The sequence below is a fragment of the Rhea pennata genome, chromosome 19, assembly GCF_028389875.1.
Source record: "Rhea pennata isolate bPtePen1 chromosome 19, bPtePen1.pri, whole genome shotgun sequence".
NCBI lineage: Eukaryota > Metazoa > Chordata > Aves > Rheiformes > Rheidae > Rhea > Rhea pennata.
This window is the reverse complement of record NC_084681.1, coordinates 8,642,467-8,661,946: the sequence shown is the minus strand read 5'-3', so window position 1 is coordinate 8,661,946 and position 19,480 is coordinate 8,642,467. Positions and strand designations below refer to the sequence as shown.

Here is a 19,480-nt window from a genome sequence, read left to right as displayed (position 1 = left end):
CACCTTTGTTACAAGGCATCTGAATAAACCCAGGCCTGGATCTTGGATTTTCAGCAAGGCAGTGTGCCCTAGACTACCCCTGACTCCAAGGAAAAGCGGAGAGAAAAGACCTTTCCCTGTCCTGCCAGACATCCTGGATCAAAATGGGGACGCAGTTGTGCTTTAGGGAGAATCCTGCTGAAATTCAGTTTTGAACTAGACAATGCTTGCGCTGACAACTCTGGAGCACGCAAGGGTAGGAAACAGCTGCAGGGGTTTAATGACCATGTTGACAGACTTTGACCTATTTCAAACACCTCCACTACTGGCGCTCCAAAAATAACTGGATGGACTGGGCTGGGGGAGGTTGCATTTTGGGAGAGCTCTTCATCGGCATCTGTCCTTGTCCACCCCCTGCATCGCCATCACATACCCCTGGCTCGCTTGCTTGCTCTTCCCTTTGTGTAGCATGGGCTCTGGGTCTCTTTTTCCTTCCTTCCCTGCTGCTAACCCTCACTCGCAACCCAGCAGCTTTGCTGTCCTGTCCTGTCCTGTCCAGCATGGTGCTTCTTTTGGATGAGGGAAGCTGGTAAGTTTGGGCTTTCTTTGTTTTTTTTTTTATTTGTTTGCTTTTCATCTTCTGCAGCACAATAGTCGTCCTGGGCTGAGGGAGGAGGAATAGCAGCAGGGGACCACAAAGACTAGGACCATGGGGCTCTTCAGGTCTGCTATGTCTGGGGTCACCACTGAGCTCTCCCTGTGTGGGCACCAAGCCCTGCTTGTGTGAGGAGCAAGTCTCCTGATGGCCAACGCTGGTCCTTGCCTCCACCATGTCCCCAGAGAAGGTATCCTCTGACCACAAGACGTCAGTGGAGTTGAGCTCTGTCCCTATTTATAGAGTACCTGATAGTCATGAGTGCCCAGCAGCTTTAATCTCAGAGCAGCTGAGGATGCCTCCCTCAGAGATGCAGGGGAGGGGGCGACCAGGAAGTCCCTTCCCATTCCGTCCTCTCCATGTGCAACTCTCCTATCCCAGAGAGGAAATTTTTGCAAGCTCACCAGTAGCCTTTGCAGGTCATGAATCTCTGACAACTCCACTTTGAGCTCCCAGGTTTTTTCTTTTGGCTCAGGTCCTGAATTGTCCCAGCTTGTGGCTGCTTCTCCATGTTTCCCTCACCCAGTGCTCTCAACTTGTCTTCATTTGCTTCTGCTTAATTCTGTGCGGCATGGGCAGCTTGCCATTCTCTATCTGCTTACTCACTGGGAGCCTGGAACTGGCTCTCTCACCGTTTCCCCATGGCCAAGGGCTGCATGGAATCTGGGCAAAATACCAGGCTGTGTGTCAACTGGTAGTGAGTAAGTGAGCTGGAGCGCAAGCACCAAGGGACAGAAAAAAGTGCAGGCTGGCCTGTCTATGGCTTTCCCCTCTGCTACGGCACTGGCTGGTTTGGGGGATTTTCAGGAGTGTTGTGAAGGGATGGGAACATGATGGAAGGAAAGACTCGCAGCCTCTCAACTCAGCTGTGCCTGCAGAAAACTTGAACCACTTCCCTGGCTGTGCTATGGCTCTTGTGGCTGTAGCTGCCATAGCTGGAAAATGTGGAAGGCTTTTGCTACACTCCTTTGAAGCAGCAGAGGGGAAGCTCAGCTTGGTGGGTGGCTGGCACTGCAGTCCCTGACCCCACCTATGCCTCATGTACCGCTATCCTGATACAGGTGCCAAAAGTGTTGGGACTTGTGCTCCCAAATCATATATGCTCTGGCAAGCTTGGCTGCTTTCCTACTGCTTCTTAGCAGCAATAGGTATATCCCCAAAACCATAGGTACCTTTTAACTTTTCTGTCCCACAGGAGGAACTTTGGATTTGTGTTGATAAAAGCTCCTTTTGGTACCTTTCACTCTCCCTGCTCTTCTCTTTTTTTAAGCTTTGACTGTCTTTCCCTCTTCTGCATTTAAATCTTCTCTTCATGTTTTACCTGTTGGCTGGAGCAAATGGCCCACACTTTTGGGACCACAGAGAAAGCTTAGATTCAGTATGTCTTTCTTCAAATTCTTCCTGCAATACATAGTTCCTGGACAAGACTGGATTATGGTCACTACCAAAAATGAGATGATAGCTATCCCAAGGGTAAAGAAAGGGGAAGTGGTGGTGATGGGACTATCCAGCAATAAGATGGGAGGGAGCTGCCTGAGGACAGCTTGACAACCCTCTGCTAAGTCTGCCCAGCTCTTGGAGCCTTTTCTTGATCCTCAAGGGTCAATCCTAGCCTGTCTGGAGTGAGTAGAGTCTGGAGTTAGGTTGCTATCTGCCATCCTTGCCTGGATTTCAGACCCAAGAACTGACGTTCCCAAGAAGCTCCCTCTGCCAGGCAAGGAGCTGAGAATGCTCCACACTTCTAAAAATCAGCTTCCTGAGTGAAACAGTTTCTGAAAAGGCATAAGTAGTAGAGCAAGATGCTCTGGGACCTTCTCCTGGAAGAGTGCTAAGGCTCCTCTGGAAAACCATGGTTGGTGGATGAGCTACAGGATTTTCTGACCTGCTGTGGATTTTGCATGTGAGAGGGACAAACACATGGAAATGCTACCTGCCTGCCACATTTGCCAGTGCTGGGACACTGTTTGCTCTCAAAGGCAGGAAACTCCTGCCCTTCTGCCAATGCCACTGCAGAGTCAAGAGTGAGAAGGATGCTTCTGAGGCCTTTGGAGGGACACCTCATTTCCATCCACACTGGCGGTACCACTGTCAAACAGAGGAGGAACTGCAATCTGAACTCCTCTTCTTGCAAGAAGTCCCTTCCAATGACTGCAGCAGCAGAGGCCTGTTACCTCACACTTCTTGAATTGGTGGTCTTCACATTCCTACCACATTGCCCTATCCTCAGGAAGGAGGCTGCTGCAGAGCTCAGCTGTCAGCTGAGAGATGAAATCCAGGGATCTAGACATGGTGTGTCAGGGCTGCTCTGGGGTTTCCTGGATGAAGGGGCCTGAAGGCTCTTGTATGGTCCCCCACTGCCTCTCATTCCTCTGACAGCAAGACCATGACGAAGCATGGTCTTCCAAGATCTTCAGTGTCTGAGTATCGCTTATAACTTAAGGGAAGGGCAGGTGTTCTTGTTCTCTGGTTGTTCCTCGTATGTTTTGTCAGCTAGGCATCGGTTTGTGTGAGCTACTGACTTGGGCCTCAGCTGGAGACAGAGCAGATATTTGCATAATCTGTATCTGAAAAAAGGATATGGGCCTCCAGCAAAGAAGATCCTGAAATGATTTGATTCATGTGCCACAGGGGGAAAGCTCCGACCAGGCTGATTTCACAGTCCAAGGTGAAGGAAAGGAGGAAAAACCTAAGGATAGTAATGGCTTGCTGATCTCCACCTCCATCCTGAGCTAATTAGGTCTTCCAGGCTTCATGGGAGCATGTATACTTGCCAATGCCAGAGTTTCTCATCCAGGGGGTGCTTAGATGGCCCCAAATTCCGTAGTGATTGACTGCCTTGTGCTCTGCAGTGTAATCCCCCTCACAGCGTACTCCAGGAGCAGAAGGGGAGTGGCCCTGCTGTGCAGATGGGGAATTTATTTCTCTGACAGACATCCTCCATTAAGTTCATGCTTGGTTTAAGATATTTCACCTCCATGGTCTGCCTGGCCCTGTCCTGCAGGTGAGTGTCCCAACAGAGGGGCTGCAAGCTGCAACTGAGCCCCATGTGCCCTCCCTGACATCCTCCATCCCTCCCTGCTCCAACAGCAGTCCGCTGGAAGGGAGCTCTCCTTCTGGGCCCTTGCAGCAACGAGCTTATGCCCTCGCGCGTGAAATCTGATTATGCCTGCGTGGCTTGAGCGGGATGATCCGATCCTCAGCACTGTGAATCCCACAGAGTGATTATCCACTCCAGAGAATTTCTTTTCTTTGTCCTAACTGACTGGCCACTGGCCTCCTCAGCATTGCTTGAGTAACCCCATCCTATGTGATGCTTCACCTTGCACCTCCCATCCGGGATCCGGGTTGCAGAGCATACTTTGAAGCCACTGGAAAGGGGAACCTTTTGCAGAGTGGTAACCAAGGAATGGGGCTGTAACATGCCTTCATGCTATAGCCATTGCAGGTTCCCAAATCCACCACGGATGGGGAGCCCAGTGCCCATGTTGATGGTACAAGGGTCTGCTTTGACTCAAATTGTGAGCAGGTGTCTTTCAAATGGGGCTCAGGTATTAGGGACTGTGAATCCTGTTGTCATCAAGGCAAATTATGTTTTTTGGGTGCATCTGCATGTGTTTGTAAGCATTCAGGTGGCTTTCCTCTGCATTAATGCAGGTCTCTGTGTCCATGGGAAGCTGCCCTACCTACTGGCAGGTTTTTGGATGGCACAGCATCTGAAGCATTCAAGCTGAGAACAGATGACCCAATCTTTTAGCCTTGGCACTGCTTAGAATATGCTGCAAGACCTCAGGGAGTGCCTAGATGTGCCCATCCATAAAATAAGTTTTTACTGAGACTCATCCTCATTCCCTGGGATATTGGGAGAGCCTACCATTGAAAGGAAGCCCTGAGGATAGGGAAGAAGGAAGAACCATAGATAGGAACAGACACATCTGTAGAAAGGTTTAGAAAGGTGAACCTGTTCAGGTTTGCTGCACAATGAAATCAGTGCTTGGTCCTGGCTTATCTGCCTGCAGGTGGGAGGAGGAAACTGGGCTGGAGAAGTAGGCTGGCAGCCCAAGGAGGAGCTCATAGGACAATAAGGCAGTAACCTCGGGAGCTAAAGAAGGTTGCCAATTAGCTAGGCTTCCTCAGCTCTCCTTGGTGTGGCAGAAGGGTTGTGGCTTAGGTTTGGTAGCAGGTGAGAGGATTTACACCTCTTTGGGTTTAGACTATCTTGCTGCAGTTGATGAAGCAAAAGATCTTAGAAGCATGAGGATTGCAAACAGTGGCTTGTTCTGCCCTGATGTGGGAAGTTGCCTTGCCTTCCCCTCCCACAGTGAGTTTTCCTCTGCTCATTTATGTGAATAATAATGAAACAAACCTGAGGGGTGAAATGACTGAAATGATTTCTCTTCTTCTCTCCCTGTTTCTCTTTGCAGAACTGAAGACTATATGAAGTTGTCCCTAGCCTCCTCCTAAAGGCATCCCTTGGCATCTTTAAAGGCTTGAGAGAAATACCAAAACCAACCAAAACACACCCATAAGAGAAATACATAAACCCTCAAAACTTGGGACCCCCCTCTCGGTCTGAAGTTGAGTTCTTCAAAACTCCTGTGGTATCAAGTTTGAGGAGATCCTGTTGTGTACCTCCATGGACTGGGGCTGGGCCCACGCAGTGACTTGAGTTGTGTTTGGGGGGGGGGGGGGGGGCTGGGATGTCCTAGGAGACAAACCTTCCTCCCCCTCCCTCAAGCAGAACCTAAGTTGGACGCTAATTATGCAGCAAGTCTATTAGTTGTATTCATCACCATGTATAGCCCAGCTGTGAAATTTGTGTTTCTTTAGCAGGGTGGGTGAATCATAGCTGTTCTCCCACACCTGCCTGGACCTTTTACCAGACTGTCAACCCATTTCTTCCCAGGGCCAAACTCCTCTTTGTTGTTGGGGGTGGGTGAGAACTGCCTACGATTTCAAACATTGTATAGCACTGTTTTATGCTGAGGGGTGGAAGGACAAAGTGGGATCAAAGTGAGGGGTGGCAGATCATAGCTGGAATGACTCTAATCTTGTTTCTGTAGTTATTTTAGCAGAGAGCTGATCCTTTAGATAGAGGGAAGACTCAAGAAGTGATGAGTATTGATAGTTTAGCTGTTCTGCTTGTGGTGGAGGTTTAGGAGACCGCACTTTGGCCACTGTTCATATCTGGATTCACACTTTTCCCTACTCCAGTTCCCAATGGGAGAGACTTGAGGAGGTAGCAACAGTATCATGGGTTCCCTCTGGCTCAGGATGAGATTGTGGGAGTCCTGGAAGAGATACCCTACCCCTTCCTCTGCTGCTTGCTGTTCCATTGCCCTCTTCTTTTACTAGTCCTGTGATTTGTCCACTGGAGCCAGAGCTCTGCATCTCTCCTCAGGTCTGTCATATATAGAAGATAAATTTGGCTGGACGTATATATCTGCTTCAGGGAAAGCAGGTTTCAGATCAGACCAGCTGGTCTGCAAGATGTATCCACACGGCAAGAAGGCTCAAGTCCTCTAGCAATGTTTTAGAAACACTAGGCTGGGCGGGGATGTGTCCTTCAGAGCTTCTTTCTCTCACTGCAGGACAACTGCCTCTTGGCTAAAGCTTCAAACATATCAGAAACCCAGGAGGCTGCCTTTTTTTTTTTTTTTTTTTTTTTCCTTTTTAATTCCTGTACAGACAATACTTGAAACCTTGTACTTGGTTGTCCTTTTCAGCGCCCGAGGTTGGCAAACTCTTAATAAAAGGGCTCATTTAAAGAACAGCAGGAGGCTTCAGCTTTAGCAGAGGCTGGGTTGCCCCTCCCCAGCCAACAACCACTAGTGTATTTAGTGGTTTGCATATGAATTTGGACAGATCAGGACCCTCTCCTTGAACTTCCCCACTGGTACAGCCGCTCAGTCTCCCCTTGGTGCTGGCTGGCTGATTCTGTGTCCCAAGCACCTAACTATGCAAAGAATGCCTTATATACATTGTGTTTAAGTAAGTTACATGGCAATATGTACATCGAGCAAAGTCTATAGCTGAGTCCAGATTTTTTGCTAGTGGCAGCAAGTCAAACTATTTCTTCAACTGAAATGGCTGTCTGGGTATTTTTTACTTTTGTTTGTTTTGTTTGTTTGTTTTGTATCTGATGGTGGCTCTTATACAAAGGACTGTAATTCTAGTGGCTTGAATCTGTAAAAATTGCCTTTGTTTGGTCCAATAAACCTTTGAATAGTTTATTTGGTTTGTGCTTGTTCTCCCTGCTTCTAGCAGCTTGTAATTTCTTCCTCAAGAGATTTGTGTTGAAAATCTGGAGTTTAGGTTAGAGGTACATTTTGCCTTCACATGACTTTTACCCTATAAGTGGCTCCACTTCCTTAAGAGTAGTCAGACCAGCAGTGAAAGTCAGGTTTTATGGTTTGGGTTGTTTTTCCCTTAACTCTGCTGAAGTGATGCACTATTGCAGCAGGATTTTGGTCCTGTTTGACGGCGGCAAAGTTAGCAAAATTCCCAAATGTGGAGCCTCTACCCAGGATTTCAGCTGCCAAGAATGTGGACACTCAGCAGTTCCTGAAATGCAAATCTGCTTTAATATACCTATGACTAACTGCCCCAAACTGCCAGGTAATCATAGAAGTTTGGGGCTGAAATGTCTAAAAGAGGCTACGGGAGTTAAGTAGGCAAGTGCAATTGTCTATCAACAAGAATTAGGCTGCTTTTGTAATCTCGAATTAATCTATTTTGTCAGCAATAAGTAAAATCCTATTTGACCTCCTGAATCCAAGTTATTTTGGGGACAGCACTTACAGGAAGAATCATGCTGATTTTACTTGTCAGTCAGGTAGGTTTGATCTGAAACCATTAAGAAAGTAAAACCCAGAGCACTACAAAGTTGTTTTACAAGGTCACCTTTGAAAGGAAAAGCTCCTTGTTGAAATCACTATCATGTTTTTGATATCTTACTCTTACTTCCCAGGCTCATTTCTCCATTTATCTTTGTTTTCCTCTCTCCTTGTTGTAGACTGTGTAGCACAGAGAAATATTTAACAGTAGTAGCAGCTCTTTTCTATTTCTGTTTTTAAACACACAGTCATGATGTTTAACATTATTTCTGTCAAGGGACAGCCGAAATGCATTGATGTTGGCAAAAAGAAAAATCAGAGTGAATACTGTCTGTGATCTTGATTTTGGAGGTGAGGTGTGAAAGAGGCAGGCCTTTGGGGAACTGAAGATTTCTGTGGTGTTAATGTCTGTGAAATAATGAGGGAGGGATGCAGACCTGTGTGGAACATTCCCAGCTGGCAGGGATTTCAGACTTGTGAAGCAAAGCTGTGTATTGACTTTCTCCATACCAGACAGGAAATGTGCCCTCTGGTGCCTAGTGATAGTTTAAAATAAAATATTGATCGATAATGACTGTGCTTCCCTTCCTCTGGTCTGGAAAGGGCGGTCTGATGTGTTCTGGGTGAACACAAAAAGTATAGAAGAGACAAATCCAGGCAGCTAACAGCCTGTGACCAGAGCTTTCACAACCAAAACATCCTACATCATTGTCAGGATATGCTGTGCCTTAAGACAATTGCATTTTAATTGTAATAGAAAATCACTGGCAAATCAGCTTTTTTCTATCAGATTCTGCTTGCTTTCCTCCACAATCGCCTGCTTACTGTGATGGGGCTGAAAAGACAGCTTGTTCCTGCTCCTGCTAAGGCTGAGCCCAGGAGAGGGGGAAATGCAAAGCCCCACTCATCTGGAGCTCAGCACATGAAGGCTCCTCTGCTCATTCCTGACTTTCTCCTTCCCTGATCTTGTTCTTGGTGCAGTTGATTTTGATGCACTCCCTTTTTTCAAACAAAGAATGTGCCCTGGTTTTGCCTGTCTATAGATATTTCCACTACTCCTGTTACTGGAACAGCTAATAGCTTATCCACATAGGACTCACAGGAAAACTACTCCAAGTTAACTAATGGTATGCTTTTAAATGGATTAATCACAGCATATTAAAGCGCTATGCAGGAAGCTGGCTGTAATGGGGGGAGAAGACTCTTGGTAGAATGACTATGCAGAAGTAAAAGTCAGAGTCTGAATTTTCTGCCCAGGGGAGTACTCATCCCAAGGCCAGAGATGCTAAAGAAGCAGGAGGAGCTAGAACTGCTGCAGATCTGTGCTTTGTGTTGCTGGACCATTGCAGCAGAGCCCCTCAAAAAGACAGCCTTTGAAGTAATAGAAATTATTCCTCCCTTGTTACAGTCACAAAGCACCAAAACCTAATTAATTCTTTTAATCTCACACAGGACAGTTTGTTATGAACTGTGGTAGGCAATGTTGCAATCTGTTCCCAATCATATGGGTGCCTTGTAGTGAGAACATTCCAGCCCAGAGTCAGCCCTGACTGGAACCACAGTATATCTTCATTTTACCCCAAACTACTATTTTGTAGACAGCTGCATCATTTCTTGAGCTAAGGACAGTTAGGTACTTCAGAATGAATGACATTCCTGTGCTGCCCACCTTTCTGTATCCCTGAGTGATGATCAGTTGCTGTATGAACGATAAAGCCCTGTGACAGATACTTTGTGCTACAGGACATACAGCAATGATTAACTTCTTCAGGTTTGGGCAAAATGTATTGGCTGGGCATAAGATCTATTATGGGGAGAAAGGAAAGGTTAATCACCTAGTAAGACTAGAAGTCCGAATTAGATGATCCACTGGCCAGAGTATGCCCATATATTGATCATCCTATTGCTTGACTGGCTACATGAGCACATCTCACTATTTGACATTGGCAGATGAACCCTTGAATCAAAGCAGTTTTCTCTCTATGATCTTATCTTCCAGTGGCTGATTTAAAGGCATGTCTACACTGGAAGGAAGTCTAGTCTCTAGTTTTCAGGTAGAGTATACATTTAAAATTTAATAGCTATTCCTGAATTACTCTGTATCTACACAATCTCATTCCAGAATGGAAGTACAATGTGCTGATCAGCCTTAATCTAGTTTTGCTATAGAGTCTGCTAAATTGGGACATGATGGTCTTACAAAATTCCATATGTGGAGTAATCCTGAAACTCTGAGCGTAGATAAGCCCTAAGAAATTGCAAAGCTGGTGTCAAAGCAGTCAGTTTTATCTCCACATTAAAAGAATTGTAGAGAAAAGCGCAGGATGATTGGCTAGATAGGAGGGGGTGGAAGAAGAACCCAAGGTTATCTCTTTCTCATCTCACGTGGGCAGATTTCCTGCAGTCAACAGGGCTTGTAAAATGACTGTCTTTGGCTTCATGTTTCGTTTGACCATGATGTTCTTGCTCAAAGTGCCTTCTGGGGACTAGCTTTTCCTACTTCTCCTTTTCTTCTTGACAGGGTTCAGAGAGAGCAGCTGGCTGCCATCTTCAGGCTCATGAAGGAAAAAAGTGACACATTTGGAGAGATGTCTGAAGGAGACATGAAGGAACAGCTTAGACTGTATGATATATAAGCTTGCAACCAGTGGAGACTATGCCCAGAAGTCATCCCAGCCATTATGCAGGACACTGCAGACTGTAGTGTTATAAATGTATTTCGTTAGTTATTTTGCTATTCCAGGGTGTTTTGCAGATGCATATAGGCCCTTGATATATATTTCTAAAGACTTATAATTTCTCCCCATTTCTAACAATTTTCTTTGTAAAGTTATTTTCATCTCATGAAGAGATTTTTATCTCTTTCTGACTGGGTCATATGTCTCAGTCATACAAAGTAGATAAGCTTGCAATATTTTTTCTTGGTATGCTTTGTAAAAAATACACTTCCTAACCCTACTCGTTGATGACTGTAGTCATCAAGTTGATATCTGAAAAAAGCCAAAGACTGATAAAACAGCAGATGTAAAATTGATGAAATAATAGAATCATAGAATAATTCAGGTCGGAAGGGACTTAAGGAGGTCTCTAGTCCAACCTCCTGCTCCAAGCAGGGTCAGTTATGAGATCAGATCAAGTTACTCAGGGCTTTATCCCGTTGGGTCTTGAAAACCTCAAAGGATGGAGACTGCAGAACCTCTCGGGGCAGAGAGGCTGCCAATCTTTCAGTTAGAAAATGAATAGCCAAAGCCAATGCATTAGTGCTCAGATTACAGGGGAGTTGCAGTTCTCATCTCCTTGAAAGGAATACTTCATCCTCGTTCACACTGGCTTTTTGAAACAAACCCAAGACGGTTCCAGCTGACCCCACTGAGCTCATCTTCATGCCTGAGAAAACAGCAGCTAACGTCAGCCCAGAAACAGAAGCATCACTTTGCCTTTTGACACTTTTAAAAATGCTAGAGAAATGTAGTTGACCTGTTTGCAAGGATGATTATGTCCAGCTCAGCTCCTGTTCTCCTAATATAAATTTTCTGTGGGAAGCAACATACTTGAGAAAGCTCTGTGAATATACCAAATGTTTTGAACAGTTTTGACCTACTCTTGGCAGTTTGGGCACAGTAAATCAGTAAGCATTCTTAATTTCAGCTGAATGTCTTCTAGTGCACTTTGCTGTCCTATGAAATCTTGTTAAATAATTTAGTATCAGGAAGGATTTCCTTGGTTTATATCACTGCTGACAAAGGAAGGCAAAGTTTTCTGACCCAATTTTAGGGAATATCTCTTAAAAGATTAGGTTTTCTTTATTTTGTGTAATTCTTTTGAGTTTGAAAAAAACAAATATCTCATTATATGGTCATTATTTCCCATTACAGTATATTTGGTAACACTGTGCTACTTGACTTCAAAAAATCTTTTTTTCCTCTGATAGTTTTCACTTGAGTGAGGACATATGTATTAAGTGATGAAGCCTGCTTTATTGCCAAATCATGAGTTAATCTAAATTTAATGTCTGAAAATTACCTCTTCTTATTTAACATGAAGGAATTTAGTGGGCAAAAGAGTCCCTTGATACGAAAAAGCAAGCAGACCAATAGCTTGCTGGGTGCATAGACCACAATTTTCTTTGTCACACTATTAATGCAAGAGGAGAAACACAGGAAATATGTGTGTGTGTGTGTGGGAGGGGGAGCTCTCCCGTGTTCAAGCCTGAGAGCAGGCTTTTTTCTCAAAGTTCTCCTTGAAAGCAAGCAAAGGCGAGTTTTTTTTTTGTTGTTGTTGTTGTTGTTGTTGCCTTTTAGTTTTTGTCTAGTATACTTTGCAGTTTATTTCCAAAGTATTTTTTATTTCTTCTTTTACATTCGGGCCTTTGCTGAAGAGGTGTATTTCTGAAAGAATTTCTCTACCTCCCACCCTAAGATTATGTCAGCAATGATAATCCGGAATAGGGAAGCGCAGCTGGCATCAACCCTGTCCTTCCCATGCCTGCTCTGGAGCGACCAAAGTGTGAAGACACTCTTGATGGCAAGATGGTGGTAAAAGACTACTGTCATTTCCAAGGCCCAAATTTAGGAAAGAAATGAAGGTAAGTAGCGAAGGCTCTGCCTGGGACACGTGAAAAGCCAAGGGATGGTGAGATACAAAACCCGTGGGTCTAATGCAGGAGGAAAAGTCCGACTTCTCTGCGTGCTGGCCGTGTCCGGGCGTGCTCCGCGGGCAGCTGCAGCAGGCGGCTGTGCCTGGCACGGAGAGCTGCACGTCACCATTGCCGGCCAACTTCTCATTTCATTTCCCCTCTGGACTCATCAATATTTATACAGGAAATCTCACAGCAGCAAACCCCCCCCCCCCCCCGGGACACTGTCCTTTCAGTAACGCTGGCTGCTTTTCTTCAGCCTCGCAGCTGTACAGCTGTGCCGGGGTGAGCCCGAAGGCTGCTGGGGGAGAAGCGCAGACAAGCGCTGACGCTCGGCGAGGGCCGCTGGGGAAACGTTTCTCCAACGCCACGAGCTTCGGGCGGCGGGGAGGGAGCGCCCCTGCCCTGGCTGCGGCGCACTCGAGGCCCGGCCGGCGCCGCCCGGCGCTGCAGGCCGCAGGGGAGCCGGCGCGCCGTTGCTATGGCAACGAGGCCAGGCCGCCCCGCGAGCGGCTCGCAATGGGAAAAACCGCCCCCGCCTGGCACCCGTACTGAGATGCGGACTTGGCCTGGGTTGTCCCTAGCCGGTCCCCGTAAGCCGAGCAATCCGGAGAAAAAGCTGGCTTTCGCCACGCAGTGCGCAGGCGCGTAGTCTGGAGACCCGGCGGCGGGCGGTGCCTTGCGCGCATGCGCTACCGGTGACGCGCCAGCACCTTCCAGGGGCCGCAGAAGCGCAGCGCGCATGCGTTTCGCGGCGCGGCATTCTGCCCTACCCCCAAAATGGCGCGGGCTGGGGCTGGGGCTTTGCTGGGCGGCGGGCGAAGGAGGAAGCCAGAGGCAGGCAGGAGCCTCCAGGATGAGCCTCGGAGAGCGCCGTATGGCGGCCGCCCGCGCCTGCGAGACGGGCGCCGGCGGTGTGAGGGGCCCTGGTGAGCCTAGCACGCACTCGAGCAGGCCGCCGAGGTCGGCGGGAGGTTGGTGCCAGGGGGCACCAGTGGGAGAGCGGTGGCAGCAGTCGAGATGGCCATGGGTTAAACTGTTCTTCGGTAAATTCTTGTTCTGCGGTAGTCTTGGCATCTGCCTGCACCGGCATCTTAGGAAGTGAATCTTCTGTGCCCCTGAGGAAAGCGCCCAAAGCAGCGTAGGTGCGCGCTGCTGCCCCCAGCGGCATGCCCGATTTGAGTGAGCCGTGGCGGATCTTCGCCAAGGCATTTTGTAGCTGTGGCTTTTTGCTGATACTTGTATTTACACATTCTGCTTACCTCACAGCGTGCATTCCTGTAAACTAATGTTAAGATACTTTACCCTGCAGATAAGGAATAGATTGTAATATGTTGATCTACTCCTGTGTGGATCAGAATGAGAGCATTTTGTTAGGCATCTTCAGGTTCCTTGAATGTTTCTCAGCCCTTGTACAAGCTCAGGCAGTCTTTGAGCACAAAATAGAGACCCATATTAAATAAAAAATTAGTAAAGGAACTTTAACGGAGTGGAGACAGGGAGAGGAGCAGGCGCAGTTCCCTGCCTCTGCTTCTGCACATGGCTTTGATGGGGATTACGGGTTTGGAGACTTTTTCTATCGATCTTTTAAATTCTTTTGCATAGATTGCTTGTGAAATTGAGAAGCCATGTGCCGTATGGTTGCATAGCATCAACTTTGCATTCTGGCACTCCCATAAGTTACCTAAAATTGGGTTTGCCTTGCTGCATTGACAGGCTGGACAATATAGTTGTCTGTGCCAACAATATGGGAAATTGTGCTAGTGAATTTGTCAAATGTATCTGGTAGCAAAGAGATGAGTTTTCGTCGTCATTTCCTTTGAAGGAAGCAGTGGAGCAGTTACAGATAGGAAAAATAAGGGTTCTCTGTGGTCTGTACCCACCATAAACCCTCTCTCTTTTGCTCCTGCATTGTTACTTTCAGTTTTACTGTGCCTTTCTCACTATTAAGGGTAGTTCTATGATCTTTGCAAACTATGTCAAATATTTTGAAAAATTTCCTCTGGGGTATTTCTTAGAATGAATCAAAGGTAAAAGTTTGCGTTAGTGTCCACCAGAGGAGAACAAGTGGGAGTTTCCAGACCAGCTTTCGAGTTATCTTAATACTAAAAAAAGTCCCCCTTTTCCCCCTAGTCCCTTGTGCCTCGTAATCATTGTATCTAGGGTACATGCTTCTGACAGGGAATTAAATCCCCAGTCTCTCTGAACTTATCATAGACTGTTTTTATTCCCATAAGGATGGTGGGAACAAAGTTCAAAAATCATGTTGCAGATAAGTCCCTTTTAGAGAATATCATTTCCTCTGAAGAGTGAAATAACCATTTCTGAACCTGGCAGTAACTGATGGCTATAGTTAGTCTTTTTAGTAGTCAAGCAGTAAGTGAATGTGTGGCAGAGACGTTGCCAGTTTTAAGAAGGCAACTTTGCCTTTCCTACCCCTTCTGCTTTTGTTCTTGGATCATGTATTGGTATGACATGAGGACTGTACAAAAGAGGCCGAAGAGACAAATCTTTATAAAACTACTAATTTTGCAGCCTTTTCTTCCTACGTTTCTGTAAGAGTTGTCTGAACAACATAATATCAGAGGCAGTGGAAAATGTACAGTGATCTCTGCTACCCTGTGTCTGTGGTGTGTGTTTGTTTTACTATCCTTCCTGCATAATGGGGCTAAAAGTTTTCTTGCAAAGGTGAGGTTTTAAAGGCATTTTGACATGTCTCAGAAATGTGATCTTTCTTCTGAGTCCTCTCTAAATGTCAATGGTATAGTCGAGATACTGATCTGTGAGTACATGTCCAGAGTTACGGAAGCAGCATCAGATGGGAAGAATTCCTAAAGGAAAACTTGTGGTATAAAAAATGGAGCACTAGTTTTATGTATTTGAATTTGATCTCCTACTAGGACAGGAATGGAGCAAAATGTGGAAGTCTTTGTCATAGTTTTTTAACTTTGACTATATATATGTTATATATATTACATATCAGTCCATCCAATCAGTAGATCCCAAACAAAAACTCTGAGATTTTTCTAGAAGGAAGAATTTCACATCTTCAATGCTTTTTAATTCCCAAAGTAGGTCAGGAATGTGGTCACTGAGATACTTGTATGTAGTGAGTCATAGTATACTCAGCTGCTGAGAATGCTGTGTATATTGCTCGTATTTGTTAACTGTTAAGTTGCATTGAGACCAATAAATAACAAAGAGTAAGTATTATGTAGTTTGTTTAATTTTTATTTACCTTGAAGAGGGGGCCTAATTAAGAGGGTTGTTTCATACTGACTAGGGACTGTGACTGTGTTTTCACCTGTTAAGCCAAATCATTAGGGATGCTACTATAGAATGAGATGAATCTTCACTGGGAATCCTAAGCAGTCCCAACACATCTCCAAAATTCCCAGTGCTAACTGGGAGAAACATGACAGCAGTAGCTGCATACTTTCTGCCTGTGGCCACATGTGGTCTCTTTGCCGCCTATCTGACTACGAAGTTGTTCCCAATAGTAAAATCCAAGGGTGAGATGTGATGAGTGCTTAGCTTTCCTTTGGAGTCAATTTTTCTGTCTCGGTGGTGATTGAGAATTTGCAGGCTGGGTGCAGGGAGGTGTAATATTTTTGAGAGAGAGAGGGTGCTGTGAAATTTGCAGTTGACAGAGCTCCCTGGTGGTAGAAGGTTTGTTTCTTTTTGGAGCTGTTTTTTACCTTCCTTCTGAAGTGTCTCACCCTTTCTTACTCAGAGCTAATGTAAATGCAAGTCCTCCTGGACTAGGAGAAAATTTATATCCTGCAATTTTTTGTAGATGAATGTAAAAAAAAAATGTGAGGTGATGGGAGACGAAGGCGTTATTTCTGCTTGAATATATGTCTCAATTGCTGATACATACTGCTTGAAATTCTGTTCATGTAGCATTGCCTATTGACTTGCATTTGATTAGCAACTGGGCTCTTACTGCTAGTTTAATGAGACTTGCGGCTAGGAAGACAAATGACTTTGAAGTTGAATTCTGATGTTTGGAGCAGTGCTGCGAGAAATGTGTGGGTAACAGGGAGAAATGAATGGGAATTTAAACTTCCCAAGTAGCAGCAGCACAAATGCCAAGTGCTATCGTTCTGTTGCTCACAGCAGCATTTGCTGATAGCGTGGTGCTTGTGTTAGAGCTTTTCTGTCTGTGATGTGAACAGCTGCTGTAAATGTGCATCATTCCAGCAAGCACTGATGGACTTCTTGTTCTGCTGCTGCCCCGCTGTGGCTGTGCTACCTTCTGAACTAGACCTGTCCTGTGTAGAGGAGGACTGTCACAGCAAGAGAAATTGCCTAAACGATGCAACTGCAAGTACTTGTCATCCGCTGGATGGTGCTGTTGTTTTATACAAGCAGCAATGAGGTCCTGTATAGCTTCAACCAAAGACTTCAAATACTACTTTGCTTCAGAGAGGATTGAGAAGGATGTGCACAATCCTTTTCTTAGCAGATTTGTCATGAATCTTGTATGTTGTGATCTACGTATTATCGAGCATTCCTGAGGCTGGCTAGACTTAGGTGATTACTACAGACAGGAAAGCTCATGCTTTTACCAGCTTCAGCCCAGTCCCTTTCATGTCTGAGTAGTTTCCTGGTCAGAATCAGGTTTTCTTTTCTTCTTTTTCCTTTGCTTTCATTTAAAACCTCCCTCAGTACCCCCAAGAGTAAGCTTTGCTTCATTTGTGGAATGAGTATTTGTTGTCTCTATGAAGTGCTGTAAGCTAGCTAAGAGCTACTGGAAGAAAAGCTCGTTTTCAAGATCTGTGGTTATACTTCGTTGTGGGGGAGGGAAGATGCATTCCTCAAAACCTCATCTTTCCAGAGGCCAGGACTTGAGTTTAGATTTTGTTTGCCTGCTATAGCATCAGATAAGACCGGAAGTAGGTATTTGCAATTTGTTTGACGTTGTTCTAGTATCCTTGTACCTTGCTCTTACGTTGTTTTATTAACGCCCTTAAAGACACACTGCAGTCCTTATGATGGAGAAGGCCTTGAGGTTGAAGTCTGTGGATCGTTGCCTCTCTGCGGTGTGCTGACTTACCCAGCAGTGTTACAGCCTTTCGCTGGAAAAGAAACACAGAATAGTAGCCCGTGCACTGTGAGAAATTGCTTTGTGTGCTCTTCCTGTGACTCAGTTGTTGGAATTCTGCTACTGATAATTGATGAAAGTAGAAATTATTCAAGAGGCTGGTTTTAAGGGAAAGGAAGGGTGGAAAAGGAAATAGTGAAAGCATTTATTTGTAGTAAATGAAGTTATTCACATCAGTTCAGTAACTCCTTCTAAACATACACTTCCAACTGCTAGTTCACATGACAGGGGTGACTTGGCATCTTGCAGTGTCCAGATCCCTCGAAATCTAGTCGCAGGGAAGACCTGCCTCCTGGCAGCAGATGTGCATCTGAAGACTATTGCAAATCTGTGGACTACATGTTGAAAACTACTGTGTAATAGCAGTGATTCAGTGCAGAGCAGCTGGCAAGGCTTTCATTGGTACGGGTGCTCTTCCTTGCAGCAGTTGTCTGAGCTAATCAAGAGTTGACTTGATGGGATGCATGCAGGTTTGCAGCTAACCAGCACTGAGATTCTGTCTGCTACAAACACGGGAGGAAAGCAGAAGGCTGAACAGAGTATCTTATTTTGAGGACATGAGTGGTTCATGTGTGAAGAAAGTCCTGATTTAAGATAAATAACAGCATCAGATTCATGCCCCAGTTTTTCATTTTGTAAACTGTTTGGACTCAGGGTAAGAAATCCCTGTTAAACCACAATATTTCTTTCAAATCCCTCTCATCATCCTGAATTCCATGCAGCTGACATCTCTTTGTGCAAAATGTGTCCTTTAATGTCAGCAAGGACCATTTGGAAATTGAGCTTTTTCATTTTGGAAGAGAAACGTTACAGCCCAGCAGCTCAAGGAGATGACCGTGACCTTTGGGGAGGGGATAAGGAAGTGAAAATGTGACTGATAGGTAAAACAGTACTGCCTAGGGAAACAAATTTGCAGGGAGGTGAAATGATTGGCTACCTAGGCTTGTCCCCAAATCTGACTTATCAGATCACACACACACACAAATCACAGCTATATCTTTGAAAAATGTGGGAGTTTGTGTAGTAGTTACTTCTAAAATGCCAGAATCGCTGAAAGGGAGACTCTGGGAAACCTGCTGATCTGTGAACTTTCTGTATGTTCCTGCTTTTTGTTATGATCTTCTCTTTGCATGTTTAGGCATTTGCATTTTGATCAGCTGGGGTTGCTATTGACAGCTGATCTTTCTTGGCCCTTATTTTTGTTTTTCCTGTGTGATACGGAACTGTTGGATGAATTACGTGGGGCTTGTGTATTGACACTGGAAAGACCTGTGGAAATCAGATGGAGAAAATATCAGCATGGAGAAAAGCTATGTTTATTATGCTGAAATATTTGCTCCCCCCCCATACTTAATCAACTTTTCGTTCCTGTCAGAAGTCAAACTTCACCACTAAAAAGATTTCTATTCCAAGTAGGGCTGCATGAAAATTGTAGGTTGAGTATTGTCCGCTCTTCCTGTGTGGGCTGGGTTTCTCTGTCCTGCAGTAAAGGATTCCTGTAGTGTATGCCCCTCTCCTCATGGCAGGATAAAGCTGTTTGACCTTAGTGAAGAAAAAGAGGAATGCTGGGGTAGAGCTGTGACACTAAAGAAGAAGAACCGGGGTAACAGAGTATGTGAACTCCAGTAACCTTGCGAGGGGAGCAGTGGCATTCTAAAAACTGTTTTTTAGGGGGAGATTTTATCTTCCAGCTATTTTCAAGCTGCCCATGAAAGCAGAAGAGTGTTAGGGCTCAGTCCTTATGTATAAACCATCACGGTTTCAACAACCTGACCATTCCATTATTAAACTGGTATTGCTGTGAATGGGGTGGTGTGACAGCTCACTAAAATGTTCTGAGGAAGTTGCAAACTGTCCTACATACCTCAGTTGTTTAAAAAACTCCTGTCAGAACAGTTGAGATGGAAAATTATCTCCTTGGCAGTTTGCTCTAACACCTCATTCCAGCAGTCCGTAGAGCTGCCTTCAAGGGACTCCAATCCCAAGCTTTCTTTTCTTCCTATATCTATCTTCACAGGTGGGCATCCACATCAGAGAGTAATACTGGAGGAGGAATCTGATGTTACTCGAGCTGAAAACCTACCTAATTTTGACACAGTTTTATGACTTTGGTACAAAGTCATTTGTAACAGAAAACAGTTGGCTCTTGAGCCGTACTCTGGACTTTGGGGAAATGCCTCTTGGGAAGCTACCTGTGCTGAAATGTCCTGGCTGGGACACAGCACTGTCATATGTTGCTAAGAACCTGCTAACTGTGGTGTTAGCAGGTG

General features: G+C 45.3%; 1 protein-coding gene across 3 annotated transcripts in view; it reads left to right on the top strand.

Annotated features, from left to right (window-relative positions):
* Positions 1-11,361, top strand: part of MXRA7 (matrix remodeling associated 7) — a 33,216-nt gene extending 21,855 nt beyond the window's left edge. For 2 of the 3 annotated variants that reach the window (XM_062591374.1, XM_062591375.1), the window contains one exon: positions 5,056-6,864. In XM_062591374.1, the coding sequence (XP_062447358.1) occupies positions 5,056-5,095 (40 nt within the window). In that variant the 3' untranslated portion in view covers positions 5,096-6,864. Of the gene's footprint in view, positions 1-5,055; positions 6,865-9,988 lie in introns of those variants that run through there. The other variant, XM_062591373.1, reaches the window with a different exon arrangement.
* The last annotated feature ends 8,119 nt before the right edge of the window (positions 11,362-19,480 follow it).